Source organism: Stegodyphus dumicola, chromosome 12, assembly GCF_044657685.1.
Source record: "Stegodyphus dumicola isolate Sdum_Otavi_A_Nest chromosome 12, ASM4465768v1".
NCBI classification, from domain to species: Eukaryota; Metazoa; Arthropoda; class Arachnida; order Araneae; family Eresidae; genus Stegodyphus; species Stegodyphus dumicola.
The window spans coordinates 38,430,262-38,452,903 of NC_140779.1; the positions used below are offsets into that span (position 1 = coordinate 38,430,262).

Sequence of the window (22,642 nt, forward strand, 5' to 3'; positions counted from 1 at the left end):
TTACATACAACTCTTATTATTAGATTTAAGATATCACAGCACTTTTTAGCACAAAGGGCGTTAGCCCTGAAGGGCTATTAATTTCGTTTTGGTATTTTTCGTTGAAAATTCTAAATGTCGATTCACATTTTAAACTGTTGCCACCAAATATTACAGCCCTGTATTACATTTAAAGAAATTAAATAATGAAGAATCTGCATAAATGTATGAATGTTTCTTGCATTTTGATAAAACCACAGTACCTAGAGCCATCCAATTTCGAATAATGTACGTTTCCACCCGAATATGGGCAAATGAAAGCCTAAATTTGAAATTTGTTTTATTATCTGTTTCATATTTTGTAAAACTTCATTTCGAATTCTTTCGAATTTTTTATTAATAAACTCGATGATTTCAAAGCGAGCAACGGCAGAACTGTACGAAAATAATTTTTTTTCCCCTCTAAAGAGCGAGACTGCGTATCGGAAATTCTAAATATATGCTCATTGTAAAATTATTTTGTGATATTGTTGAACTGAATTTTATGGTTTAAGTGCGAAGAACATGATATTTAACAAATAATGGTAACCCAAAAAAAAAAAAAAAAAAAAAAAAAAAAAAAAAAAAAAAACGCTCCTTTAGGCGTAATGTAAAATCTGAAAGCTTTCAGAATTTTTTTTTTTTTTTTTTTTTTTTTTTTATCCACATTATTAATTTTCTTGTACAGCAAAACGAGATGATATATTCGTTAAAGGAGATTTAAAAATGCCCGTCTTAAGTTTTAACACTCAGGCTATACATATACTATAAGACCGAAGAGTTGTACTTGTCGACTAGATCCATAAAATTAAACAAAAGCTAAAAATTTAAAGAAACGTGCCGTCAAAATCAGAAGCATTATTTTGTAGAAATTCTAAAATCTGATACTTAAAAGTGTTGAAAACGTTTCAAAGAATCCAAGATATTAAGTTATTTTTACTTTCTGAATGACACTGTACATTTTGAAATAAAAAGACGAAGTAATTTCGGGAAGACGTTTGCAAATGGGTATTATAAAAACTATTCCCATGAAAGCGTAATAAATTAATATTTTTTTTTTTAAAGCAAAGTATCATAAAACTATTGAGCTTATTTTCTTCGGTTGTTTTCAAAGCGCAAAATAAAGTAAATAAGCAAATAGAATAAGGAAGTTCCACTGCCAATTAATTATTTTGTAACTATGTATACTTTTATATTTAATCCGCTAAAGAAATAACAGTTCAGATAAGATTCCATTTTTAACTTCTTTACAAACCTCGAATAGGAAGCAAATATGATGCATCTAACTTTAGAACTCTTTTAATAGGTAACTGAAATCGTTCGTCTTTGGGGAATGAAAAGCAATCAACCCAGAGCTGAAAGGATTTACATATTGATTGAATTTCAGATTTTTAATATTATGTCAACCTTCTGAAGTTCAAAATGTGAAAGAATGAAATAAATTTTGCAGTAAATTATTTTTTAATCCTGCTCAAGGTGACGTCAGAGTCTTTCGCCAATGTAATTCGATCATTGTTATATAAAGGGTGTTATTCTCGACAATATTCCACTTCAGTTTATTATAGTCTCAACACCACAACAAAGAAATCCAAGTAAGTACCTTTTAAATATTTTATTTGTATGCCAATATAATTTTCTGATAACACGGAATCAGGGTCAGAGTTTTCAGGACATAATTCTGTCAGTATTTCGTGTTCATTTGCATAATTAATACACAGTCCTCTTAGCAGTTGTTTAGTTAATTATTTATGTTGATTAAAAGTAGATATATTTTTTAATTTAAAGATCAAACTTATTAATTATAAAATCTATAAATAGATATATCTTCGATAAGTCTATCGAATTTCTAACGCTTGAATAATTAGACATATTATTAAATTTTACATTCATATCAGTAAAATGATATTTTACGTTCCACCACGAAATTTACTTTTCAAGTGGTTATAGTAAGTAGATAAATTTACTTTAATTTGTGAAGTAATGTGCTTGTAGGTGTTCGCCTTATAATAGCGGAGAAATTTGCTGTTTTATTGTGTCATTATTATATTGCTTTTAACTGTTATGTTTCTCAAACTAACATTACTTCCACTTCATTATTTGTAACTATTGTTTGATTCTTATTATTATTAATCTGATGTGAAGTTTCCAAAAGAATTTGTTAATCTATCTTCCACATGAAATTCGTGTGACTTGATTTTTCTGGATTATTTCAAGGCAATAACTATCTATGATACAATAAAAGATTACTTAAGTGGATTATAAAGTTACAGTTATAAATACAGTTGCAATTGCTAGCAAGCAGTTCTATATCTCCCGATCTATTGGCCCGATTCACGAAATTCAACTTGCTTTATTCATGTATTGAAAGCGCGATTTAGGCTATGTATTATATTTATATATAGCATTGTTCTCATATAGGTGTTTTAACATAAAATCGGACTTTTTCTGAAATAACATACTATTTTTTCTCATATTACTATTCTACTACTCAAATTATGACAAAGTGTCAAGTTTTGTAAAAATCACACGAGTAGTTATTAAAAAATTAGCTCTCCAAATTTTAGTTCCTCCGTGTTAATTGAATCTGGTAAATATTTATTAAAATCTCCTTTTTTATTAAACTTATTTGATTTTTTCGTTCACATTTCGAAATTTAGGTTCATTCCATATAAAAATCGCCCATTTTTATGATTTATTTTAAAAATTTGTGTTTTAAATAATTTTTATAAATTTTTCGAAAAATATTTTGAATTACAACCAATAAAGTTTTTACCCTCTTCTTAAAGTAGATGTATTTATAAGTATACCTGCAAAAAATTATTTTTTTAATCCAAAATTTCCTGAGATATACGTGAATTTACATTTTGACGCGTTTTGAAGTTTGGCATATTAGTTACAAGCGATAACGTCAAACGACCTTTTTTCCTTTCATTACAATGGAAAAGGACAGAAAAAATAGGTTGCTATAAATTAAGAAGTTCGCCAAGTGAATTATTCTTGGCGCAAGCTGAAACAAAATGGGCCAAGATAAATTTTTAAATTTCTCACCAAAATTTACAAAATTTAATATCTAGGCATAATTTGAGTCGTAGAATCGAAATATGGGGAAAAATTGGTATGTTATTTCAGAAAAAGTCCAATTGTCAAAATACCTATGTTAGAATAATGCTATATATAAATCTAGTATACATCCTAAGTCGCGTTTCGACACATAGAAAGCCAAGTTAAATTTTGACAATCGGTCCAGTACGATAGATATACCAACTGACCCATTTATTTTTTTTGGGCAAGGTTTACTTAATTAACTCACTTAATAACTTAATACTCATCTCAATAGTGCTACATGTGGCTGTTACGACAAGAGCACTACGAAAGGTTTTAAATTATAATAGCGAAAACAAGATTATCCTTTTCGTCAAGCCTCATTTCTTCTTCCCATGCCACTAATGTTTTAAATTTTAATCATTTTAGTTTATATATAGAGCCTTTAAATATTTAAAAAAAAATTCTGAAAGCTTTAAGATTTTAAATTACGTCCAAAGGGGCGTTTTTTTAACGTTTCGTGTGTTACCTTTATTTATTAAATATCATGTTCTTTGCAATTAATCCATAAAATTCAGTTCAATAGCAATGTCGCAAAATAATTTTAAAATGAGCATATCTTTAGAATCTCCCAGACACAGTTCCTTTGCGCTGGAGATAAAAAGGATCCCCCCCCCGTAGAGCATTGCCATTGCTCGCTTTGAAATCTTTGAGCTTGTTAATCAAAAATTAGTTAAAGTTTTACAAAATATGAAATCGATATTAAAGCAAATTCCGAATATTTAATTTGGTCTTCCACATGCCCATATTCGCAGGGGGATTACGTCTTTCAAAATTCGATGTGTCTATGTACCGTTGTTTTATCACAATGCGAGAAATATACATACTTTTATGCAGATTTTTCATTAATTTCTTCAAATATAATGCAGGACTCTAACATTTGGTGGCAACAGTTTGAAAAGTGAAAGGACATTTATAATGATTCAACGCAAAATCGAAAACGAAAACAATAGTCCTTCACGGACAAAGTCCCTTTGGACTAATAATAAAAATTTATGTAAATTAAAATTTGAAAGAAAGCTTTTATCGTGTTCCGAGTCATTATAATCCAGTTTAATTCGCTTGTAAGTAAGATGAGGCAACTGCATCGTAAGAGAGGAATCTCAACCGTTCGAGACCACAGCTAAAAATTCGCTTCTGTTAATCAATCGACGCTTCAGTTGCTGTAATTGAGTCTGCCATTTCTTCAGGATTAAAGAATAAATGGAGAGATTTAGAATACAGAGTTTGACTGCTTTGGGAAGCATAAACTAGTATTAAACTCCTAACACACGTTAAGCGAATTATGCTTGTCTCAAATGAGTTAGAGTCTTGAAAAGATCTAAAACAAACCTTTTTATCCAATAAATATCCGCACTTATTGAGCTCAGAAGATCAATCACCACTTGTCATGCAACTTAAAGTAACAGTCAGATTCCAAATTTGAAACTTAACCTAGTCGTAAAGGTCTACACGATTTAATATAAAACTAAGTTAGCTCAGAACTTCTGACCGGCGTAACAATTGAAGTGACGGCAGCTATAACGTAAGCAATATAAACTTATCAGAGCTGGAAAAACTAAGTAAAGTGGCTTCAAGAGGCAGAAATACGTTTTGACCTACAAACCAAACAATCTCAGCTGAAGCTTAAATACTCTCTAACTCATTTACATTTCTGTACAAATGCAAATCTCCTGCTTATGAAAAAAAAAAAGTGATTTCTTTTGTTGCTACTCTGTTAAGCTTGTTGTTCAAACTTACTCCAGACAATTTATTTCCAAGTATTAAGCGGGCAAGTAATCCATTACTTTATGAATTACATGAGTATGTGTAGATGAGCATGGCTACCATGAAGAGAGATTATGAAATAACTATTTTGCTTTAAAAATAATGTTTGTTTATGAAATAACTTCTTTTTCAATGGCCAGACAGACCAGGATGGGCTCTTGCCTTCCTCAGAATCGAATTCCAAGCTCTTCTATCCCTGGCCAAGGACAATCCAAGTGGTTATTTTTAAAATTCTTAAAAGTCTGTTTCCAAACAGTCGAGCCACCTAAGTTTAGGTCTCCCGCTTTTTCCAGATGCCGAATGGTCTGGCGGAGAAGATCTTTTAAGTTACTCGATTTTCATCCATTCTGCACAGGTGTCTTGTCCATTTAATTCTCTGAATCCTTGTACATTTTCCTATATCTATTTCTTTAAATAATTTATAGAGTTCAGAGTAAAATCTTCTTCTCCAGATATTGTTACATTTTATGCCACCAAAAATACTTCTCAAAATTCTTTTTTCAAAGACAGAAATGATACTTTTAGCTTTTCCTGTCATTGCCGAGGTCTCAGCAGAGTATGTAAGAATGGGTCTGATTAAGCTTTTGTAAATTAAAATCTTCGTTTTTCTGCCAGTGAAGTTAGACTTCAAGTATTTTTTGAGACCAAAAAAACGTCGGTTAGCATCTGTGACTCTACTACGGATCTCGGGCATTAAATCATTGAGAGTATTAACTTCTGATCCTAAACATTTAAATTTGCTAACAGTTTCAAATTTGTAATTCCCAATTTCAAAATAGGGGCTGCTGTTATTACCACATGGCATGTATTTAGTTTTATTTTGGCTGATTGCTAGATGCATTTTGTTGGCTGCAGCCTCTAGAGATGTAAAAGCCTAAGTGACTCGTAGTGCGTGCGACTATGCCAATATCGTCAGCAAACGCAAAAATCTGGACAGACTTGTTAAAGATAGTTCCATGAGTATTAATGTTGGAATCTTTTATGATTTTTTGGAGGGCAAGGTTAAAAAACAAACAGGCCAGTGCATCACCCTGTCTGAGCCCATTTGAAACAACAATAGGCTCAGAAAGATTATTCTGAATATGAAATAACTATTTTGCTTTAAAAATAATGTTTGTAAGTCTAATTCGGGTTATCAGTTTAGCTGCAAATATTCATAAGCAGGAGGGAAAATGTTGCTTTGCCGTTTTTTCATTTAAAATTAACTTTGCATCGCATCCTTTTTCTTTAATCTTTTCCCCATAATATCACTACAGACTTGATGGTCAACCATGCTAGGCACCAAATGTTTTCTAAAAGCCTTTAAACAAGCTATTTTTATTGGTGTTGATGTGATAATTATGTTAATTTACAAACATTTAATTTTTAAGTTTTTTACATCGCTTTCTTCTTTTTGATTTCAATTACAATAATTTAATCAGTTGAGAAGTTAATGTGATACTACAGTGATACTACAATAAATTCAAATAGGGTAGTTTATTAAATTTTGTCAAACACTAACCATACTAATTCCTGACTGAGAAATTGATTGCTCGTCGCTTTATGGAAGTTGCTTCTGCGCTAATCGATGACAGGTGAATTGCGAGCCTTTAGTAAGTATTCTTAAGTATTAGAATACTTAGCTTAGAAGTGTATGGTTGATTAGGTACACAATCTGTAAACTGTTTAGCAGCCTCAGGCCAACTTTTGTATTAATTCGCGAGTTAACAATTCTTCACCTTATTGAGTCGCACTTTATTTTTACAAGTTATGGTTCAATTACACTTTTAGTCGCCACTATTTACTTGTTGTTTCAGACTTATAGCTTCTTTATTTTATAGCGGTGATAAATCATATTGATTCTTGTATAGATTAAGCTAAGTAGTCAAATGAAAGACATGACAAATTACAGTTTAGAGTTGCATTAATATAGTATCTTGATCTGTAGCAATATTAATTCTAAATGTTGAGTTTTTGCTTGAGTAACCATGTTGCTTTAATGCTTTTTCTACCATGTTGCTTTAATTTAATTTTTTTTTTTTTTTTTTTTTTTTTACTACTAGTTCCGCACTTGTACATTATATCTCTATAGCGTAGCTATATCCGAATATATACACGCAAGTTAGGAATTAGTATCTAATTCTAATGCCCGTAAAAGCTGCATTACAATTGTGTAAATATTTGTAATTGTACAGTTGCGTGTTAGTGCATTGTGTCTGCATCCATGTACTGAAAGATTAATAACATATCTGTATCGATATGAAATTTCATACCATTCAATCACCCCATAAAATTTTAAATATTATATATTGAATGCTATTCGGATGCTTTCGTTCATGGAAAATCTGGCTAATATCAGAAGAAGTCAATATCGGACATCATTTGCCGCGAAACGGCAATCTGCAAGACGGCGGGGAATGGCCTCTTAAGTGTCCAATAGAAGATGAAAACTGTAATGTTTTTTGAAGAAAAGACGAGCTTGGTAGTGACGCAAAGACGTTTTCTTGCGCATTTTTATACAAGAGAAGCTCTTTATACACAAAGATTGTGTCAGAAAATGGAAGCCACTGCCTCTATGTTCGAGAAGAATCGACAGCACCCATTAAGTAACGGCACACTTGGAAGTGAGAGCAGGTTTCCTTTAGCCCACTTCAGTGTTTCAGGCCAAGGTCACAAAGTATATTAAAGTATATTAAAGTATATTAGTATATTAAAGAACCTTGACGAAGTATAATACTCCGTGGCCATAGTTCACAGAACAGACTCCCTAGAAGACAGACAGACAAAGTAGAGAGATGTCTTGCTTTGCACCCGCTAAGTCTTTCTGCACCGATGAGAACTTCCACGGATCTTGGGTTCATGTAAGACGGTTACAGCCGAAAACATTGCGGATGAAACGTCGCGGAGAAAACAACGCAAGGCAAAAACGTCGTGGTACAAAACATCGTGGGAGAAAATAAAGCAAAAAGAAAACATCGCAGTTCTAAAACATCGTGGTACAAAATATCGTGGTCGAAAATAAAGCGGTTCAAAAACTTCTCAGTTTAAAAATATCGTCGTTGAAAATATCGGAGTAAAACCATTCCATAAATGGAACAGTAAAGTACTTTCACAATAAAATTATAAATTCAATAAACTTTGTTAATCAACGTGCTGTAATATATATATATATATATAGGACATAAAGTTTTTTTTTCTGTTGTCACATGTATATTTCACAATTTTGTATGCAAATCTCGAAATTTATGACAACTAGGAATACTTTTTTAATATCACTTTCTAAATGATATTGTTTACGAATTAAAATGAATCTTTTGATGATTTTTTGTGCATAAAAAAGGCAATGTCACATTTATGTTTTTCATTGAACCTTATTTGTTATCATGCTAAGATTTTATAGTAATATCATGAAAACAAATTTTAAACATTAGAAATTAGTTCTAAATTAAATTTAAAATAAATCATTGTCTTCTCTGAAACATTTAAAAGTATTTACTTGTATTTATAAAACAAGCTCCAGTAGTACACTGGTGAAATAAATTAAGAGTATTTGCATATTTTATCAAATTGCATGAAAAGAACTGAACTGAAGGAAAAACCACTGCTTCTATATGCAAATCTTGTACGGCAAATACATAAGCGTACACGTGTGTATAGGCGGAGCCAGCAGAAAAACAGGCGTGATAACCGCGTGAAGGGTAAAAGACGAATTGCGTTCGCTAGCACACCTCGGCGAATTTCTTCGTGTTATCTTGCAGCAATCGGTTAAATTCACATCGGAACAGTAAAAATGAGTAAATACCAACGTTTAGATGTGAGGAAGCTAGAGCCAGGCCAATCGCAAGTCCAGATATGCAGAGAGTTTAATTTAACGCCCAGCGTCGTGTGTAACCTACGGAAACAGTTCTAGGATACTGGATCCATCTAGAGAAAGCCTGGGCAAGGTCGTCCAAGAGCCACGACGGCCAGAGAAGATCGGTATTTGTCCATTTTAGCGAGGCGTAGCAGAGGGGCTACAGCTTCTCAGGAAGTCTCTCGGGACCTGTATGCAGCCACAGGAGCCGGTGTAGCGGGGGTGACTGTTTCCAAAAGACTGAATGAGAGAGGGCTGTTTTCCGGAAGACCGGCTGTTTGCGTCTGCTCACGTGTACGGACAGGAGAGTCCAATTAGCATGATGCAAGCAGCACAGTGATTGGAGTGATAAGTGACCGTTCTGTTCACCGACGAGTCCCGTTTTAGCCTAAATAACGATTCTCGCCGTACTTTTATATGGAGAGAGCCAGGGACACGCTACCTACCCTCCGATGTTTGCGAAATCAACAATTATGACGGTGGCGGTGTAATGGTCTGGGCGTCATGTTGGATGGCCGCACACCTCTCCACGTCTTTGACAGAGGCTCTGTGACTGGTGTGAGGTATAGGGATGAGATCTTGGAGCCCTATGTTCGCCTTTTCCGGGGTGCAGTGGTCCCGAGTTCATCTTACAGGACGATAACGCTAGGCCACATAGAGCTCTTCTGGTCGACGAATTTCTCGAGAGTGAGGATATTCGCCGGATGGATTGGCCAGCCAGGTCTCCAGACGTCAACCTTATAGAACATGTTTGGGACGCTCGGAGGAGGGCAATTGCAACTCGCAACACCCCTCCGAGAACCATCCAGGAACTGAAAACAGCGTTGCTGAATGAGTGGGGCTATTTGCCACAGGCACTGATAAACTGCCTTATTTTCAGTATAGCATCACGCTGTGAAGCCTGTATGGCTGTAAGAGGGGACCATACACCCTATTAATCCATTTCTTTTGTGTCTTCTGCAACCGCTGTTTCAGACCTTCAGACTCCCATGAGTGTTACACACGAACATGTGTGTCCATTATAACTGTTCAATGTTTATTTTGTTTGTATTATATCAACCTATGTCGACACCAAATTTTATTAAAATCTATCAAGTAGTTCTGGAGATCGTAGATCAAATATGAAAATTATTTTAATTTATTTCACCAGCGTAGATAACAAACAAAGTGGAAAGTTTATAGGCGAAGTTTCTAACACTTTCTGAAACTATCTAGTATTGATAATGCAGTATGTATTGAAAAATTCACACCTGTCATTTAGAAATTTGTAGCCAATTTTGTGATGCCTGTTCAGGGTTCGTACCCATTTCTACACACGGAAATTAAAGACTTTTAAGGACCATTAATGAAAACAATTAAGATACCTATTAGCAAATGGGAACTAAATAAATTCAATTAAAAATATTATCTATACCTGAACTTCACTTTTATAATACCATCCTAAAAGTAAAACAGATCCGTAAGTTGAATGCATTATTATTAAACATAATTAACATAATTATTATTAAGTTTGAGAATAAAATAAACTTTATGAAATTTATCAAGTAGCATTAAATATTTTACACTTATAATAGTTGGGCATATGTGGAAGAAGTGACATTTTATTTGCGTTTTATCAACAGTTAGCTTTATGTTGATTTTTTTTAATGTCTCATTTTAACACATACTCAATCCAGAGGTTTAGTAAATAGCAGATAAATTTTATGTCAAGCGGCATAGGTTAAAATGAGAAGTAAAATCATAATCAGCATGATTCATAACAAAAGACTGGCTGCTTGCCTAGAGAGAGACCTGCTGATCAGAACAAACCTGAAAGGCCTGATGTAGGCACAGTTAAAAAGCAGGTTTTGAAAGTTAGTTGGACTCTGTCTGATGCAGTGTCGTAGCTTCGTGTAGAGTTCCAGGGGTTTTAACCTAGTTAATATATTTTAAGGTTCCAATAAGCTACTAAAGCACTAGAGATTATAAGTTGTTTTGAATTATTTTAAGTCTCATTAGATGCGAAAAGTAAGTTTTACATTAATTTTTACATTTTTGTGTTTTATCTTGTGACCACGGTAAGAATTAGGATAATTACACATTAAAAGCTACAAAACGTTTGTAGCAACAACACTCAACAAAATATTTTATGCATCTTTTTAATTTGAAGCCTTCCCAGATATTTTGGCTAATTTATATCGATTTCCTTCTCTTTAAGTATCCTTTCTAACAATTAGAAATTTGTGTCAATACGCAAACCAACGCTCTCTCTAGTTTCTGTGTACTCTATGTTCTAACTTGTCAACCTCTCCAAGTGTACCTATGAGAGGTTACTTGATCTGGCAAAAGTTAAATAGTTTCAAACTCCCCTCACCGACAGACGTGAAGCAAATTATCGCTATGTCTGAAAGTTTTACCATACCATCTATTATTTCAAACAGTAGCAAACTGTTTACAGACACTGAGTGCAGATAAGAATAAAAAGATTAGTTGGACTTTGTAATTTAAACGTACGAACAAAATTTTGGATACCTTGTCGTAACAAAATGAAGTTCATTGCTATGTTGTATTCTTTACTTTACTAAAAATATCATTTTTTAGAAGGAGAGATAAAATATTTTTGAAACATGAAGAACAGCTGTTCTGAGTCCTTCATAGAAATATTTCACAAAATGTCTTTTACTGTAATAATGTGATCATATCAAGATGCAACACATTTACTCAAATATGTTAAATCTAAAGCAACATCTGTATATTTAGCTAAAATTACTAAAAAGGAAGTTCTAGAACATATCTTATTTAGACTTAGACTCGATATTATACCGAACTATTGCAAAAAGCAACGTTGCCGGTTCATAAAATCAAGCCCTAGGGCACATGACATAATAAAATCCGGACGTGGAAGCGATCTCAGAAGAGAAAACGAAGTAAAGGAGAAGGAGAGAAGTGCCAAAAAGGAGCAAGACAATCGTATCAGTGAAGTTCTCAAGACGGAACGAGCGAGCAGAGATTTCCAGGAGGATTCAAGGCAATGCAGGTTCAATGACAATAAGAGAAATACAATATACAAATACTGGCATCAATGACAAACTTAAAAAACTACAATACTACAGCAATCAATACTACTAAAATACAACAAAAATTCACTACAATAATAACTACAACAACCTAGACTACTAAATTACAACACAACAAATGCAGCACAACTACGTTCAATACAACAAAACTTCAGTTACTTCAATTTCCAAAGAACATTTTCAAACAGCATAAAAACAACAAGTAATAATCAGATGCGATAGATGTATAAACAGCTACCAATTGGGGAGCTAAGTGATAAAGTTGTCATCTCCGCCCATGAAGGTGTGTGCTGCCAGAGGCCGGATGCTGCGATCTTCAAAGAGAATTTCATAATTAAAAACTTGAGAATAATTTACGAAGTCACATTGCACGGCTTTGGTAAATAATTTTTCATTGGATCTTTTGATATATTCTGGAATTGTCTCAAGTTTTAAATCTCTGAGCAAAAATTCATTACGAATAAGATAGTAGGAGTCAATAATACGCAAAAATTTGTTCTGTACAATTTGCAGTTGATGAAGTTGATTTTGAGTAACCGTATTCCAAGCAGGGTACTGTTCCATAGCAGTATACCATAGCAGAGTACTGTTCGAATGCAGGTGGTGTAGATATGCCTTTTGGTACGCAAGCTAAGATTAGAGTATTTTTCGATGACAAGGAGAAATCTGCACATGATACCAATGGCCTTGTTTTTGACACTTTTAATGTGGTTGGACCAAGTGAGTCTTTGATTTAAGATGAAATTTAAAGATGATGATTTAAAATGGCAGCGCTTTGAATAAATACGCAACATCATCTACAGAACTTAATTTTTCTTTCATAGAACCGGCAGCTTCAAGTCATTTCTACGTATGTAAAGTAGATGAAGCGCTGATCTTCCTTACCTGTTATTAAATCATATTTCCTCAACTTCAGCATAATCGCCCATAGTTGAAGCCTGAGCTGGCAGGTGTTACCGAAGCTATATGTATAAGCAGCTTGAAGCAGCTTTGGGTGTTACTAGTTTGAGAAGCATTAAAAGGAAGTTGAGAATTAAATGCGCAATAAGAACACTCTTGGAAAATTTAGTTGTTTATACAATTCTTAAAATAATAATAATAATAAATAAACGTTCTTTTTATTATATAAATAAATATTGAGCATTTTTGTAAGAATCATACCAAATCATGTCAATTTATACCCACCGAAGTTGGTTCAAATGGCATGCAATTTCGTTCTGCTATGCCAAGGTATCGAAACTTACAAACTATTAATTTCAGATTCTAAAAATATGACCTCAAATCCACATTTTCTGTGATACCCAGTACTCTCAGTTAGTATATTTTTATATTCCCCTGATATACAGAACTGCTCGTGCAGCCACCCAGGAGTCCTGTTTGTTTTGCAACTTCATCTCTACAAAAATTTTGAAAAATCTTTAATTATTGTTATTCTGTTTAAGTAATGCATGAAGAGTTTTAATTAATAATTTGAAACAATCCAAGTACAACATAAAAATAAAAATTGTATTCGTATTCAGTCAATGCTAACACATTATAATCAAAAGACATCTTATACGAGTACATTGCTTTAAGAATAGAGGGGCGCTGAACAAACTTAAAGGAGGAGCTGAGTACAATAAATTTAAAAAAAAAGATAGCAGTGAGCTTGTAAGCTATTTAAATTTTAGCTTACAAGTTAAATTTTAACTAGTTAAATTTTAAATATTAAAAATCTACATTAATTGCTTTTATACTTAAATTTCGCTCTTTAGGTGTTAAGCATAATCTTTCTATACAATATGATTAATATTTGTCAATAATCATTAAAAATACTTTTCTAATGATACCACTTTCATCAGATATGAAGGGCAGCATTTAAGATCCTAGCATTTTAATTATTTCGTTAGCTATGGGTATGGTTTATGCACGTTTAAAACCTAAGCTAGCAGTAGTGGCCGCTGCTAGATGATTAGGGAAAAAGTCATCTGATATGGACGCCACATGACCTCCTTGAACGGCCTATTAAATTATACATACTTTTTGTTGCACTTCATTTAAGCTTATTTCCTTGAATTATTCTAACTTAATTAACAGATTCCTCACAGCAAATTTAAAATGGCATAAAAAATTGCAAGTTTTGAAATTAAATATCCCGGTCAATTTTTCTCTTACTGGAGTTAAACTTCTTACAACTTTATTTTTTCATAACGAAGATATAACTTTTCCAAATATAAGTATAGGAATCGGGAGACCAAATTAAAGTTCGATTTCATTATTTGTCAAAAGTTAATTTTTTTTTTAAATTTGGCATTGCCAATTATGAATATTTTCATCCGTTAAAACACTTCTGTAATTGAAGGTATATAACTACAACTACCGATTGCGAAAATGAAAACCGGTTAAGGGGGATAAAGGTGCATATATATTTATACGTTTGGTATTGCGATAAAATAAAGAGGAATACAGTGAAGGAAACAGGCTTGTTGCACAATTAAGCCAATCTTGTTTAGCATTTCAGCATTCTGGCTTACGGAGCCTTCATTTCGTAGATGCGTATCTTGCAGTGGTCATTACTGCTAGCTTAGTTTTTAAACATGCATAAACCATCTCCGTAGCTAATGAAATAATTGAAATTTGAAGACCTTAGCATAATTTAATGGCTAGTATCTTAAATGTTACAATTAGTAATTTGTGGAACCTCAAATAGATGCGAATCATGATGCTGTACGGAAAGATAATAAAGGATGCATATTCATAATGCCATTCATTCTGTGCTAAATTTCGTCCCAAGTATCTGCTCGACTAGTTAAATTGTCAAACGATCTAAGATTTTGCTGGCCAATGTAGAGTTGTAGCAGCCTGGAGATATGCCAGGTATACGGGCTCGAGCATTATTTTGTTGGAAAACGATCCCAGAGTAACATGCCATTGTGAATAACACAGTTATTCGCAATATGTTATCTACATAACTTTATAAGAATTTGTATGCACGATTTCTAAGGGTGGCTTACTATCATAAGGGATACTATCCTATGCCTTCAACACAGGCATATTGACAGTGTTATTCAACACAATAAAAATCTGTTTGGTAGCGATGGCCTGACATTCTCCATACTTGAATGCATGGCCATTGCATGTCTTCAGTGATGCAAACGTCTTCTGTGCTCAAGACGGTTCGAATGCGGGCGAATAGACTGACTGCATGAGCGTCTTAAGATTTTTCCCATGCGTAACGAGAATAAGAGATAGTTTCCCTTATAAAGTCCTTTATAAAAGCACCGCTCATCTTAAGCAGATAGCTTTCTTTCATGGGCTATGTTGTAATCAAATAAAAAATGAAAATACAAACCAGTCACTTTTGTAAATCTTTTTAATCAAATTTGCAGAATAAACTTGAGAGTAATATAGTAAATTTCCTTTTCAAAATTGTTGAAGACTGCTTAAGAAATCTGAAAAACTGTTAAATAATTCCATATGATTTAAAACATTTTTGCCGTTTGTAAGACGGTAGTTTAAAATTTAACTTATTCTTCCAATTTTTATAACGATGTTAGTCTATCTTTGCATTGTGACTAGTATTCTTATAAAACTTTTACCACGATATGCATTTTAATTTAATTTTGTGTATTTTTATTATAGAATGGGAAAGCTGTGTGACTTCTTGCTAGCTTTGCTTAGTTTGCTAGAACTTCAACTAAGCTGTTGCAGAGCAGAAGATAGCGATTTTATGACGACTTCCGATGGTAGACAAGAGCTTTACCAGCATCCTTCATTTTTAATACTTAAAGACAACCCACCGAACGAGCACTTTTGGAAAAATCACGCAGCAAATGACATGGACAACCAAGACATCGATGAAATTGGAGATTGGAAACGCGGATTTGGTGAAAAGAGAGGATTCGGTGAAAAAAGAGGATTTGGCGAAAAGAGAGGATTTGGAGAGAAAAGAGGCTTCGGTGAGAAAAGGGGTTTTGGTGAAAAACGTGGATTTGGAGATAAACGAGGCTTTGGAGATAAACGAGGCTTTGGAGATAAAAGAGGTTTTGGTGATAAACGAGGATTTGGCGATAAGCGGGGTTTCGGAGATAAACGCTCTTTTGGAAATTCTCAAGATGGTTACATTGTTCCTTTGTTAGCTCAGTGGGTTCGCATTCTAAATCCAGATGATACCATGAGATACAAGCATTTGACTACTGGACTATCAAAGCATCTACCTGAAATTTACTTTAGTAAATCTTCATCAGTTTAACTAAATAGACATTAGAAGAAAGTTGTACTGAATATGATCCAATAAACAGATTACAACAACATGATTGAAAAAATAATTAAAAACGCAACTTTGAAATTATCAGGTTAAAAAAAATAGCTCTTTCGATCTATGCAAATTAAATTAAGATATCTGTGATCATCAAAACCTTGAGATCTTAGAATTTGTATCACAGGAAAAAAATAAATATTTTGAAATCATATTTATTACTCCATTTACATTTTTTCACAACAATTTTTAAAATTACAATTTTAAAATATAAATTTAATAGACATATTCTCAGATGATGCAACTGACTGGAAACTGAAAAATTTGCAGAAGTCAGATTTTAAATATGCCATAAAATTTAATAATGCTGTGGGAAAATATTAATGATGTAACATTTTTCTCAGAAATAGAACAATTAATTATATAGCAGAGCAGTGTGGTCTAACCTTTAGCTACCCGAGGGCCAATAAAACGTTGGTATAGGAGATTGAGGGCCAGAGACATTAAAGAAAGAAAATTAATTACATATAAATCACTAGTTCAATATATCACTTTATTTTAGTCTAGAAATCAATGTGATGATTGGCATTGCTTTTTTGATACCAGTCAATATCCAATGTATCAATGTCCACTTTAATTACGGTAAGGCAAAATCTGAGGCTCGATTCCAGTGAAGCACTTTCAGTGTGATTTCTCGTTTTTGATTTAACTGTTTGAGAGCAGAAAGAGCACTTTCACGCACATATATACTACCAAACAGCGATAACATTTGCAAAGAGAATTTATGCAGTTTAGGAAAACGTTCGTTAAAAATCAGTTTCTAGAAATGTTCTGTGAGATCACACTTTTTAGTCTGGTAGAATGAATCCACCTGAAGATTACAAATTTCCATTTGAAGGTGGCAAGGCACCTCATTTATTTCAGTCTCCATGGGGTTGTTTAACAATGAAAGTTTTGTTTTTAGGGAGTTAAGATCCTGGAATCTGGTCTCTTTCTTGAAAACAGTAATTATTTCATGAAACATACTAAAATTTGTGTCATTTTCTTCTTTCAACTGCTGACAAAATGGAAAGCGTGCCGTATTATTTGCTTTCAGTGCAATTTGCATTACATTAAGTTTTTTTGCGAAAGTCTTCAATATGTCCATAAAGCTGGGATATATTTTGTTTTCTGCGTTGTAGTTAAAGCTTTTAAGTTGGTTGTTAAATTTTTCAGAAGAGCAAGATTATTTAAAAACTGGATTTCTTCCTACTTTTCTTGACACTCATGCCCAATGTTTTCTTTTTTGAGGAACGCAAGAATTTTTTTCCCTCAACCCAAAAAACTATTGCAGACAATTTTCTGCATTTGACAGTATACTCAGCCTCCAAATTGTTCGCAAATTCAATAAATGCTCTGCGTCTCTGGGCTCTGCCTCCCCTTATTAAGTTTACAATATTTATAAGAGTTTTCATTGTCTGAGCCTTATAATTTTTAATATTTAATAGAATTATTTATATTTATTATTTAAAGCACTAAGAAGGGTCTTTTGTTTTTCCAATTGTTTAACTAACTTTTTTTTTTTTTTTTTTTTTTTCAATAAAGAAGGGCAAGTGCCAAAGTGCCAATAAAATGAATAAGAGGGCCGCGGGTTGGACCAGGCTGTAGTAGAGTATGGAGGCACCACAATTTGATAATTTATTATTAAAATCCTAACAGAACTAAGAGATAACTTTCTTAAATACTGATATTCTTAATTTTACGTAATGTTGAGGTTTGCCTGTACAAATGACTCAGGCTATATCAGCTGTAACACAACTATTAATATAGCCACCTAAGCCAGCAAGTCAAACAGAAAGACTTTAACGTAGTGCTTAGGTTTGTGTATATTAATGACTCAGAGAGCTATACCAGCTGTAGCACAGCTTCTAACAAGGCCACCTAATCAAGGAAAACAGCTATTCAAGAAATTCTGGATTGATTTTTTTCAGAGACGACCTAGCAAATGTTTTAAGAATAAGAGAACTAGCGGATGAAAAATTTATCCTTCATATCCTTAAGTGAAGAATCTTTAATTCTCGATAGATAAGCCACACATTATATTGTTAAACTGCATGCACGGAGATTCGATGGTTTGGAGGTGGAGTTGCAGAACTGTAGAACCGCTATCTTCTGTAGATATACTAGAAAAAAAAATTTTTTTTGGTTATTGTTGTTATTTTAAGCAAAATAATTAGAAATCCGTGATAAAATCTCTAAAATTTAAAATTAGTCCAAGATAAATTTCCTTCAAATTCAGCTTATTTAATACTCATGCACCAAGGAAGATTAAAATGTTAAGACTATACTCATAACCTTCCTTCAGAAATATTACAATAATTCTAAGTGATAGAAATGCTACAATTGGAATCGAAGCTTAGTTCAGACTAATCACTGAAGATATAGACATAATATGCCTAACAGATAAAGATTTAACCTTTTGCAGTTGAATGTGAATAGACTACTTCAATATAAAATAATGTATAAGATGACAGAGAGATCTCTTGGTGGTGAAACAATCAAATAGATCACATTCTAATTAACAAAAGATATGTTAGATATTAAAACCTATTCTCGAACAACAGTTTCGATACAGATAACGCCTTAGACAAAGCAGAAAAGGACAAATTCTATAATGCATACCAAACCCAAACAAACAAAAAAATAATATTATAATGGTAGAGTAACCAAACAGTCAAATTCAAACCCATTTAAAAAACAGAATAAAAGCTAGAATAAATAAAATAATTGAAAGTACGAATGAAAAAGAAACATGTTTAATGAAGGTATTATCAGAAACAGATAATATAATTTCGGTCAGTTCCGTCGGTTACATGAGGATGGGCTTGGACATGTCATTAACTGCTGCCTTGGACTTGTCATTAATTACTGCAGAGAAAATTTTAATTTCTCTCGACCATTATCAGCAAAATTAATTTAACGTTTAGAGCTACATTTAAGTTTTTTCCCATAAGAGCATTCTTTTGATATGTGAAACAGTTCGAAGCAAAATATGCTTAAATGCAGTAATTCCAGTTTCAAATTATGGATAAGCAAGTGGTATAAAAAGCTGATCCTTATACAAGAAATCATTATAAAGCATGTGCAAGCAACCTTTGAAGTGTGTTAATGATAATAATGTCACTAATCAGCTATCAATATCATAACCTTGTAGTCTTCACAGGTCTGCCACATTTTGGGGGTAATATATTTCAAAAGAATAAAAAAAAATAATAAAATGTTAATATATTCCACATGTTCTCATATGCACAAACATGAAATCTTAAAGCTATCACTCTAAAGTTAAATATTATAATGATTGACTTAACATGATTAATAATATGCAACCTACCAATGATTTATAATATGCAAATTAAGAAGTAACCTGTTTTGCTGGCCTTGTGTGCTTTTTGAGTTAAAAATAGCACTTTAAATTAATTATTTAAATTTTAGATTTCTAACAGATTACGGATTATTTACGTTTTATGGCTTGATCATTTTGATTTTCCCTTTTAATCCAATTTTCATAAATTAATCAGAGCACATAGGTCATTATTATACTCACTAGTTTTCTTATTTGAAATACAGCAAACCCTGTTAGTAAATATGTAAAAGTGATCGAAATTTCTGAAACCATAAATTAATACTAGCGCTGAATTTCACCTCACTAAGATGACCTGGTCGTCTTAGGGATGATTATAATTTTCCTTCGTACTTAAGCCCCTTTACTGAAAACATTGCCCACTGAAAAAAGCCTGTTTGAAACAAACTGGAAAGTAGTAACCAAGGAGAAAAATGATACACATTAAAAAGTGTTACTTAACCTTCTGAGCAGGATGGATTTTTTTATATGCTCATGAACAATATTTATACAGAACTTATTAACTAGATTTATAAAATTAAATTTTACTCTTTGTTTTCATAACATACCATTCATCAGAATGATATTCAAATCATTAAAGAAATAATGATACACATTATTTCAAATAACAAATTATTATTTTCAAAATGACAACAAATCCCATCAACAGATAAAAGTGATCACACTCAAAGAGTTAGGACCTACTGAGTAAGTCCTGTGGATGAATACATAGTAAGAAAAAGAAAGGAGGAAATCATACTTTAAAAAAAAAAAAAAAAAAAAGTTTCACAAAAATTTCTTCAAAAATAATAGACATCTAAGACAGTCAAAAATGAAAGTAGAATTTTCTTTTCTGAAATAAAATTTTTGGAATTTTAAGCTTTTAACCATTTTTTGAAGAGATAAAAATGGAATAATTCAGAATGAAAAAAATAATTCTTCAGAGGTAAATATGAATATTTTGATAATTTACTGGACAGAAAGAGCTAGCAACAATTAAGAAATGATATTTCCATTTGCACTTGCTAAAATTAGCAAGTTAAAAAATGCTTGATCTAATAAAAAAAATCTAAAACGTAATACAACACACAGCTTAGTACAATGATATTTAAACACCAGAAACATGACCTTTCAGCTGTGAAAAAGGAACTAGACAATATCTTACTATAATGTGAAATAGAAATTTCTGAAGAATGAGAATTTGGCACAACATGTCTAATATAATACATATATATGTAATTAAACTGGAAGAACCTCGTTGTAATAAATTGGCATGACAGATGGATGCATAAAGCAGAAACTTTCAGACGTGGCCGAATTCAATTGTTTTCTTTTTTATTCCTGGTTAGCATGCATTTTTATTTTATTCAATACAAATCAAATCAACACTACTGCTCCTACTTCTTAAAGCTTGGCTATCAGAACTTCGTGTGCCATAGAAGGGCGCTTCAACTACACTGGTGTGCAAAATTTAATCAACAGGTGTTCTTTTTGCCATAACTCTACGAGAAATCTTCTGAGAGACATGAAATTCAGCAATGTGAGACAGCAGTTTGTATTTAAAAGATGACGAAACCATGGGTGCACAAAAATGAATACAATGCAAACAGTAGCACAACAAGCAGATAGTCCTTAGCATGGGATATGCCCTCCCATTACTGCAATGGTTGCTTCGCACCGTCTCTCCATACTCAGCACCAGACTGTCCAACAGATCTTGAGGTAAGAGTGTCCATTCCTCAATCACTATCTGTTTCAGTTGTTCGGTGTTCCCGGAGAATATAATCTTGCCGCAAGCCATCCCCCTAAAGCATCACACACATGTTCTATTGGATTTAAATTAGGGGAGTACGCTGGCCAATCCTTTCGAGTGATATCTTCACTTTTCGGTAGCTTCTGAATAGCAGGAGTCCGGTGTAGCCGTGCATTGTCATCCATAAAATCGGTCTGCTCCAATGGCACCACAGAACAGACGCGTATGGGAAAGGATCACCCTCTGACAATAGCGATCTCCGGTTACAGAAACTCTGTTGTAAATAAGGAGCTCTGTGCTCCCGTTCAGCATAATGCCTCCCCAGATAAAATCTCCAGGACCACCATAACCGTGATGTTACTGGAATGAAACTATCCTGGGATCCTGGAATGAAACCATTACTGGGATGAAACCGACCTCTCTCCAAATCAGCTGGTGTTGAGAATCGCTTGTGGCACTCATTCATAAATAGGACACTACTCCATTGATGAGATGCGCAGTTTTCGTGCTCCTTGCACCATTCTAAACGGTGTCGTCGATGGCCAACTTTCAAAGGGATGCAGCATAAAGAATGGCGGACGAATAGGCTACCTTTGTGAAGGCGTCTGGACACAATAAACCGCGACACTTGTCGCCCCGTTGCTGTATACAGTTGTTGAGCTATGGCGCTTGCTGACTAGTTTCGCGCTCTTTTTACCTGCAGGACGATATATCGGTCATCCACTGCAGTTGTTTTTCTGTGACAGCCACCACCAACCTGTCTAACAGTTGTACTTATGATTTGGGAGGTTTTCCAAGCGCGCGAAACGACACTTTTGTTCATCCCAAACTCTTCAGCTACACTGGTCACACTATGCCCCTCCTCCAGCTTTTCCATCATTCTTCCAGGTATGAAGTCATCCAGGTGATTTCTTCTAGCCATATTTCACGAAAGAACTCACTTGTACTTGCAGTGACTGTCTTTAATTGCATCTACGTCCTTCCTTTTATCGTAGACTTGAGTTAAGCCCGCCGACCGCACGTGTTTTGCGTACGCTCACGTCGCCTGTGACGTTTTTTTGTTCCTGACATTTGCATACGTATGAACTTTCTACTGAATTGCGTGTTCATTGTACTCATCGCAAGAACCTCTTTTCTGCAATTTCATGGCTATCTGATTAAAATTTTTATTGTTGCTTAAGTTTTGCACACCAGTGTAGAATGAGTGCAACACAGTGAGCCACTCATTCTACTTAAAGCGCCCTTCCATAACACACGGAGTTCACTTCACAGAACCATTTAAGCCAAACACAAACCCTTCCGATCCTACTTTTATAGAGCATGTTAATAACACTATCGAAAGATGGCTAGTCCAACCCACTGCTCGAAGCATCCCAAATTTCACTGTCCCCACTGAAGTAAACACCATTATTTCAAAATTGCATAATCGCAATTTTGAAATAATGGAACGCAAAGTACCCGGCAAGGACAATATCTGAAATAGAATGATTAAAAATTTA

The 22,642-nt window shown here is 33.5% G+C and overlaps 1 protein-coding gene across 1 annotated transcript; it reads left to right on the forward strand.

Moving 5' to 3' along the window:
- Nucleotides 1–1,329: 1,329 nt before the first annotated feature.
- Nucleotides 1,330–16,227, forward strand: LOC118182882 (uncharacterized). The gene is made up of 2 exons (XM_035352272.2): nucleotides 1,330–1,610; nucleotides 15,397–16,227. Exon 2 carries the CDS (start codon nucleotides 15,398–15,400, stop codon nucleotides 16,004–16,006), a length of 609 nt encoding a protein of 202 aa, XP_035208163.1. The 5' UTR covers nucleotides 1,330–1,610; nucleotide 15,397; the 3' UTR covers nucleotides 16,007–16,227.
- The last annotated feature ends 6,415 nt before the right edge of the window (nucleotides 16,228–22,642 follow it).

Coding starts and splice junctions, on each gene's coding strand:
- LOC118182882 (XM_035352272.2), top strand. CDS start 15,398: ATGGGAAAGCTGTGTGACTTCTTGCTAGCTTTGCTTAGTTTGCTAGAA.